Source organism: Cotesia typhae, unplaced genomic scaffold, assembly GCF_013202065.1.
Source record: "Cotesia typhae breed Kobodo isofemale line unplaced genomic scaffold, CoteBio_Ctyphae contig_65, whole genome shotgun sequence".
NCBI classification, from domain to species: Eukaryota; Metazoa; Arthropoda; class Insecta; order Hymenoptera; family Braconidae; genus Cotesia; species Cotesia typhae.
Genome location: NW_027423762.1, coordinates 452,394 through 461,676, shown reverse-complemented (window position 1 = coordinate 461,676; position 9,283 = coordinate 452,394). Strand labels below are relative to the sequence as shown.

At 31.4% G+C, this 9,283-nt stretch overlaps 1 protein-coding gene across 1 annotated transcript; it reads right to left on the bottom strand.

Moving 5' to 3' along the window:
* Positions 1 to 7,321: 7,321 nt before the first annotated feature.
* On the bottom strand, positions 7,322 to 8,986 carry LOC141532552 (uncharacterized). Its single transcript, XM_074250942.1, has 6 exons — positions 8,747 to 8,986; positions 8,543 to 8,676; positions 8,278 to 8,466; positions 8,119 to 8,194; positions 7,929 to 8,061; positions 7,322 to 7,830 (listed from the first exon to the last, which is right to left on the bottom strand). The coding sequence occupies exons 1-6, from the start codon at positions 8,984 to 8,986 to the stop codon at positions 7,748 to 7,750; spliced, it is 855 nt and encodes a 284-aa protein (XP_074107043.1). The 3' UTR covers positions 7,322 to 7,747.
* Between the last annotated feature and the right edge of the window lie 297 nt (positions 8,987 to 9,283).

Genomic DNA, 9,283 nt, shown 5'->3' with positions numbered 1-9,283 from the left:
TTACGTTTTCTTTTATTTACTAATTTCGTTTGTTTTCAGACAATTTCATTGTTCTTCTTAATAAATCGATGAATGAACGTCAACGACAATCGATTAAGAAGAATTCGTATACCTCTGTAGCTATTCGGTTTAATTTATGCTACAACAAGACATTAATGATAAATTTATGGCAATTGCTCACAAAGTCTAAAATAACATTGCCACAATTTTTAAATAGAGTAGCAATTTATTACACTGATCATTACTGGGATTTACTCCACAGTGCAGAATTTTTGATTGAGGAGCAGTTGAATCTATATCCTCCTTTGGAAAATGAAGTTAAAAACTATTTTAATAATTAAACAAGCAAAAGTCTTAAATCTTTACATTCATATTAAGTATAAGGTAAAATAAAAGACCTAGTTATTGGCACTGGCCTAGTTATTGACACGTGCAATTTTATTTTAATTAAAAAAAAAATCAATTCTGATAAATTAATAAATGTAATTTTTTAATTATAAATTTTAAAATAAAATTCGTTTTTGAGAACATTTTATTTTTTTAATTAGAATAAAATTGCAAGTGTTAAACAAGTAAGCCAGTGTCAATAACTAGATCTGTTACCTTATATTACCGATTTTAGGTGTTCCAGAAGCAATTGATAATGACGTAGAGGAAGTTTATGAAAATGTTCAGTATGCTAATTATGAAATAGAAGGTAATATATCATTTATTAATTATTTACTGTATATAGAATGTACATTGATAGATAAATGTTTTACAACATTTTTAATATTTACATAATTTCACATAAACAAAAGTTAAAAGTGTGAGTAATAGTTATAAATAAATGTTTAAATTTATATGAAATTTTAAATTAAAACATTTAAAAAAATCAAATAAGATATTATCAAAGTTTTTGAAATCTTATTATTAATAATTAATTATTCTGCCGTCTAGCTTTTTCTTATTAAACAAAAAACTTATATTTTTTCATTAATAAATTTACTTATTTTAATTTAGAAGACTCTACTCGCGGAAATGAAAATGAAGGAAATAACAAACATGAATCGATCATTGAAGAAATTCCTTCAACAAACTGCGAAATTTATATCACTGGACCCCGAGAGATGATCGTCCTTCCTTGTCATCACTATCGCATGTGTTTCGACTGCTCAACAAAAATAAGCGAAGTCGCAAACGAGAATAATCTTCCACTGAAATGTCCATTTTGTAACTGTCCAGCGCAAGAATTCAGTCGCGTTTTTTAAAAGTGAAGTTTAAAATTATCATACTTTTATTTTATTCTCAATATTCTTACGTTTCTGATTTTATATATCTCTGATTTTATATATGTGTTTGTTTTGAAAAAGAATATTATCTATAAAATCGAAAAATGTTCGTATCTCTATTACGTAGATAATATTTTACTAATTTACAAATGTCAAAATAATTACTGTGTTATTTTGCTTTCATTTTATTATTATTTAAAAAAAGTTGATACATGTATTTGATAGATGTCTAACTCTACGTAGATGATACTTTGAAGTTTAAGAATGTATAATAGTTATGCGGTGTTGTTTTGCATTTATTATATTTTTTTTAAAAAAGTAATTAATATATTTACTACATGTGTTTTATTGGATAAATCTACGAAGATTTATCCAATTATTTGATATTGTTCTACATTGATTTTAATAACAAAAAAAAATTTTAATACAATATTTATGTGTGCTTAAGTACAAAATTACTATTACTTCATATTGTAATGAAAAAATAAAGTAAAACTCTATGTAATTAAGAATTATAATTATTTTTACTGATTTCTAAAACTTAAATTTTTTATTTAATTTCTATTAAGCTAGAAATTATTAAAATGCTACTTTTTTAAGTTTTATATTATTTTAAATTCTATATTGAAATGAAATTGTTTATAAAAAAGAGCGTTAAAATTTAAAAACAAAATTTTTAATCGATATAATGAGTCCGTACAGCAAAAAGTATTTTTATTGCAAAAAACCAACGTTTTTTATTACTTTAGTAATCAATTATTGCCTTAAAAAAGTTTATAAACAGAGCAGCAATTAATTTAAGATTTTTTATTGAAGTAATACACATAGGTAATTTTATATTTGATTTATCAATTTCTGTTTCTGAAATCATTTGTTATCTTTCCCTGCTTATCAACATAACTTACAACTATCGGTAATAGAGTTTACTATTTTGTTGATTAAGCACTTAGTTTCACAAAAGTATTGTTTCGAAGAATGATCACATTCCTCATTCTGCACTCAAATGAATTTGACTTCGATTGTAATTACAGTTAGTCTAATCAACTAATCGAACGAATTTTGTTTTTATCATTTTTTTTCGATTATTTCTTTTTTCTCTCTTGAACATTTTTCAAATTTTTTTAATATCAAATACATTTTTAATTCTTTACTTTATGTATATTCAAAGTTTTCGGCACCTCTTATTCTGTACTCAAGTGAATTTGACTTCGTTTATAATTACAGTTACTCTAATCAACTAATCGAACGAATTTACTTTTTATAATTTTTTTTCGATCATTTCATTATTCTCTCTTAAGCATTTTTCAAGTTCTTTTAAGATTTAATACATCTATATTTCTTTACTTTGTGCATATTCAAACGTTTCCGGCACCCAAAATTAGTTGATTTTTTTGGCACGCCCTAATAAATATCATTGGGTGTCAACCCCCAAATTTAAACGCCATATATAGGACCAGCGTTTGCAAGTGAGTTGTATCTAAGTACAGGCACTCATTAGATTTTGACCTTCTCAATTTCTTGATTATTCCCCAAATTGAATTTAGGGCTTGCTGAGTTTTACCAGTTATCCATCTTGTATGTTTTCCAAAGCCACCGCTACAGGAGAATCAATATCCTAGGTATTTGAATTCACTCACTGTTTCTAGCACACTTCCCGCGTACATCCATTTGGTAGTATCATTATTATGCCGTCCCATCTTAACAATCATCACAACTGTCTTTTTATTTGTTTACAACCAGGTCAATCTCTTGAGTGTAATCCTCCAGCGTTTTTGGCCCGTTCACGGTATCTTTGCGTTCCCATAGTATAGTACCACCAATGTTGTATTTGCACCATATGTTATCAACATCATCAGTGTACACAGTACATAGAATGGCACTCAGTGCACATCTTTGTCGTACTCCACTTTTTGATGTAAATTTTTCAGTAAGGCTCGTTCCGATACGTCTCTAATTCAGTGTATTGTTATATATATTTTCTCTCATTTAATACACTACTGGAAAAAATTAAGGGATCAAAAAAAAATTCCAAATTTTTCGGTAGTTTTCAACAGGCCGTAACTTTGAGAGAACTGGTCGTACAGGAAATAAAAAAAAAGGAAATTGTAGCTCCAAGTGTCTAGTTTTTGGATTAGAACTTCAAAATTTTGTAGCCTCCGCGGTTTCTGAGTAATCGTAGAAAAACCAGCAACAAAAAAATTCTCAAAATTTTTTTAGTTTTTTTTTGGTCTACGGGCGTGGAAAAAATTTTTTTAGCTTAACCACCATAAGGATCGGATACTTTGTTCATTTAGCTTTAATTTCTTTTTTAAACACCCTGATACGTCCACTCCTCGGTGAGATATCGGTCTTCAAATGGAAAAGGATCTTTTTGTCTTTGATTATCGATATCTCAGCAACCAATGATCGCACAGAAAGTTAAAGGTGGGTTTCAAGAACTTGAATGAATTCCCTTAACGACTGTCCATTGTTTTTTCGAAAAAAATTTTTTCTTTCCGTCACATGAATTTGAAAATGCAACAAAAAAGGGCTTTTAGTGGTTTTTGGAAAATCAAGCGCTGGATCGAAAATATTGAGGAAACCACTAATGTTAAGTGTGCCTTTTACAGTTCAATATGTCCACAAAAACCTTACAAAGATTCAAATTAATCCAGCCAGCCGTTTTTGTGTTTGACTTGATCGAATTTTTGAAAAAAATTAAAGGACGTTTTTGCTCTGAAAAGCTCATAATTTTTAAAAATGAGAAAAAAATGGTTTTTTCGAGCTTTTTCACATTTTCGTTCCAAAAAGTGCTTAAATTTTCAAAAAAAAAAATTCAAAAAAAAAAAAATTTTCAAAAAAAAATTTTTCGAAAAAAATTTAAAAAAAAATTTTTTTGGAAAAATTTTTTTTAACAAGTTAAGGAAACTCAAAAAACCATCGCCCAATGATTTTTATCACCTTTCCACCGCTGCATTCCTTGATTCTACTGATCTCCTTTTAATTAAATTAATAAAAAAGTTAATACCCCCAATCGAATTTCGATTTTCTTCATACGCTTTTCGGAGTTTTTTCTTTTCTTTTTGTGAATCCTTAGCAAATCGCTTCATTCAACAGTTTTTTCAAAACTAATCCCTCTGCGCTAAAAAAAATTTTTTTTAATTTTTTGGTCAAAATTGAAAATTTCTGACTTTTGATTCTTAATCATGGTTAGACGACATTTATCGGAGGTGGAAGTCGTTCGGTTAGTGACTCTTATCGACGAGGGTTACACTCAACATGCAGTTGCTATCCGGATGGGTGTAAGTCAATCTGTCGTATCTCGAGCTTATACCAGATATCAAGAGACGAATCAATATCATCGTCGCCCCGGACAAGGTCGCCATCGAGTCACTAATGCCCGCGATGATCGTACAATTGTTAGAGAAGTTCGACGACAACCTTTCGTCAATGCGAATATTGTCGCTCGAAACTTCCCCAATCGCAGACAACAGCAACAACAAAAGCAACAGCGACGACGGCATCAAGTGCGAAACATTTGCTCTCGAACAATCATCAACCGTCTTCGTGAAACTGGGTTACACGCACGACATCCTAATCGTGTACCCCTGTTGACAGCAAGACATCGTCGAGCTCGTTTAGCGTATGCTTACGATCATCGAAATTGGAACTTGAGGGAATGGACAAATGTTTTATTCACTGATGAGTCTCGTTTTAATCTGTATGGCAACGATCGACGTTCTCTCGTTTGGCGCCGTCGTGGAGAACGTTTTCGCCAGAACTTTGTCCGTCCAGTCGTTGCCTACGGCGGTGGATCAGTTATGGTGTGGGGCGGCGTTTCACGAAATTGGAGAACACCTTTGGTAATTGTACGCGAAAATTTGACAGCTAGACGTTACATCGACCAAATTTTAAGGCCCATTGTTCTGCGCAGACGACAACATCTGAGGTCGTTCATATTGATGCAAGATAATGCACGTCCACACACAGCCAACATTACCCGGCGCTTCTTTGAGCGGCATGACATCACATTGTTGCGACACCCAGCAATGAGTCCAGATCTCAACCCCATAGAGCACGTTTGGGACATAATGGGCTGTCGATTGCGCAGAGAGTATCCAAATTTGCAGAACTTAGCTGCTTTGGAGCGCGCGCTTCAGCACATTTGGAATACCATTCCGCAGCCTCAAATTACCGTCTGCATAAACATGGCTGAACGTTTGAGAGCCGTTATTGAAAACAGGGGTGGTAATACCCGGTATTGAACCAACAAAAACCTTCAGAGAATGAGTTTGGAGTCATTAAATACGGTGGAACTGACGAGCCACCGGGTCTCAATTCTCCTGAAATACCTTACACACACACACACACACACACACACACACACACACACACACACACACACACACACACACACACACACACACACACACACACACACACACACACACACACACACACACACACACACACACACACACACACACACACACACACACACACACACACACACACACACACACACACACACACACACACACACACACACACACACACACACACACACACACACACACACACACACACACACACACACACACACACACAGAGAGAGAGAGAGAGAGAGAGAGAGAGAGAGAGAGAGAGAGAGAAGCGTAAATCCGACCGCGCGACCTCCACGTGGTACGCTTTGGATAACGCTAATGCCGGCGGTAATTGTTTTCTTAAACTTTTCAAGAGAAAAATTTCAAAAAAATTTTTTTTTTTTTTTTTTTTTTTTTCAATTTAAGCACTTTCTGGAACAAAAATGTGGAAAAAGCTCGAAAAAACAATTTTTTTCTCATTTTTAAAAATTATGAGCTTTTCAGAGCAAAAAACGTGATCCTTTAATTTTTCAAAAATTCGATCAAGTGAAACAAAAAAACGGCTGGCTGGATTAATTTGATTCTTTGTAGGGTTTTTGTGGACATATTGAACTGTAAAAGGCACACTTAACATTAGTGGTTTCCTCAATATTTTCGATCCAGCGCTTGATTTTCCAAAAAACCACTAAAAGCCCTTTTTTTGTTGCATTTTCAAATTCATGTGATGGAAAGAAAAAATTTTTTTTCGAAAAAACAATGGACAATCGTTAAGGGGAATTCATTCAAGTTCTTGAAACCCACCTTTAACTTTCTGTCCGATCATTGGTTGCTGAGATATCGATAATCAACGACAAAAAGATCCTTTTCCATTTGAAGACCGATATCTCAGCGAGGAGTGGACGTATCAGGGTGTTTAAAAAAAGAAATTAAAGCTAAATGAACAAAGTATCCGATCCTTATGGTGGTTAAGCTAAAAAAATTTTTTCCACGCCCGTAGACCAAAAAAAAAAAATAAAAAAATTTTGAAAATTTTTTTGTTGCTGGTTTTTCTACGATTACTCAGAAACCGCGAAGGCTACAAAATTTTGAAGTTCTAATCCAAAAACTAGACACTTGGAGCTACAATTTCCTTTTTTTTTATTTCCTGTACGACCATTTCTCTCAAAGTTACGGCCTGTTGAAAACTACCGAAAAATTTGGAATTTTTTTTTGATCCCTTAATTTTTTCCAGTAGTGTAGTTAACATTTTTATATGTGTGACAATAATTGGTAAAACAGTACATCACTGGATCAGTTGGTTTTATCAAGCTATCGGTAATTGGTGCTTCCGAATGAGTAACTTTATTAACTGAAATTAATGATTAAACTCGATAAATTACTATCAATGAGTGTGAATTGAATTAGTGCCTAAGGCATTCAATGCTAGAAAAAAATTTAATAGTCTCAATTTTAAGTGAATAATAAATTGAAATCTTCTTCATGTCTCTTTTAGTGTTAATGATTGGTGCTTTTACCATTCTTAGATTGTAAAATGCACTGATAGTCAGAATAAAAGAAATCAAAATTGTTTCTATTTTAAATCTGAGCATTTATTAACAGTACATCAATCTATTTTTATACAGTAGTAATAGAAGTTAACATCACAAAAAAAAATTCGGTGATGAAATTATTATTATTATTATTATTATTATTATTATTATTATTATTATCGATTTGGTAAAATCGAATTATAATTCTGGAAATAAATAAACAAATTGATCGATGATTTGTTTTAATTTAAAAGCAATTAAAAAGCTTATTTCTATTTAAAAAAAAAAAAAAAAAAAAATAACAAGTTTTCGTTCAACATCATACATCAGCATTGTAATTATATCAATACTGCGTGAGACAAAATAAAATGATGCTTAAACGATTCGCATAAGTATCACGCTACATAAGAGGTTATTTTTAAATTGTAAAAGGCCAGGATTAAAGTATTCTCATTAGATAGTTAGTGCTCGATCAAAGCCAAAGGGCTAAGACTAAAATAACGTTCCAGCTATAGTTTTAATGCAAAGTAAATGTATGTAGCGCTTCGTAAAAAAAAAAATTCCAATTTTAATTGTAATTTGTTATTTTTAATCTTTTTTGACCTTAATATCCTGTCATTTCAGCGAACGTTAAATCCATATCATCAATTATAGCTTTGCACTTTTCTTTTTCTTCTCTTAGTTCATCTGAAAATTACAATCATAATTTAAGTAAACTGAAAATGATATTCTGATGCTTTTTTTTTATCATTTATGATTATCATTTTTATTCATTTTTTATTTACCTTCTTTTCGATCAACTTCTTTCTGCAATGCTCTGACAGTTTTTTCAGCTTGGATAGCACGTTTTTCAGCGGCTTTAAGAGAGGCTTTTAATTCTTTTACTTGGATTTTAGAATCAGCTACTCGTTGGTTAGCCTAAAATTACTAATTTTAATAAATCATTATAAATTTTCATGACTGAATAAAAATTACCTTTTTTTCTGATACTTCTAAAGATTTAAATATATTTTGAACAATGAATAATTCATCCTCTCGTTCAATAATTTTTCTGTGCATAAACCAATAATTATTAGTTGAAAGTATAATTGAATAAAAATCAGTTGAAAACTTCTTACAAATAAGGATACTAACGCTTCGCTGTTTTTCACTCTTTCTTCAGCATTTTCAAGTTCTTCTTCAACAAGTGACAGCTTTTCAGCAATTTCTTCGGATTTCGCATCGGCGTCTTCAGCAATTAATCTTGCATCTTTCAGTTCTTCAGTAAGTTTCGCCATATGTTCTTGAACTATTCGATTTCGATCTTCCAATACATTACACATTCTGAGATTAATAAAAGGATCATGTTACATTAATAATTAATTATCGCAAATAATGAACAACAATAAGTGATTATAACCTCTGAGCATCATCGGCAAGTTCAGTAGCACGTACTAATTTTGCTGCTGCCAAAAAACGTAATTCTTCTTTCTTCGTAAGACTTACCTCAATTTCTTGAACTCTTTTTGTTAAAACGGTTCGATCTTGTTCAGCCTAAAAATTTATCATTTATATTCTACTATTTCATTTTATTTTATGAACTATAAATTAGAAGCCGCTTTACCTTAGTATATGCTTTTTCACATGTTTCTAAAGCTGCGGTTGTTGTTTCAAGGTTAACTTTAGCAACTTCATAATCACGTTCAATTGTTATAAGCTTTTGTGCAAGAGATCTGGCTTCATCAAATAATAAATCTGCGCGAAAATCTTCTTGTTTAGCTTTGGTTTCATTGGCTTCAACTTTTTCATTCGCAGCATCCATCTCTTGCTTTAATGCCGCAATCTTTTTCTTTATGGCCTCCATTGTGACACGGTGTTTGATCTCTTTTTACCGTGGTTATTTCCGAGGAGAGTCCTCTTCAAAGTCGATTGTTCTGTAAAAATGTAAAAAATAATATGAAAGTAATAAATATTATTTTATTATCTACACTTTCATTTAATAATTGAAAACAAATCCTAAAATTTTACAATTCAAAATACTGTTATATTGATTTAACTATGGTCAGCTGAAACGTTGTATGGTGATTAAGACGCACTACCGACCCAATTGAAATGATAAAAATAAAACATTTATTATCACTCAACGTGTATTTTGATTTAG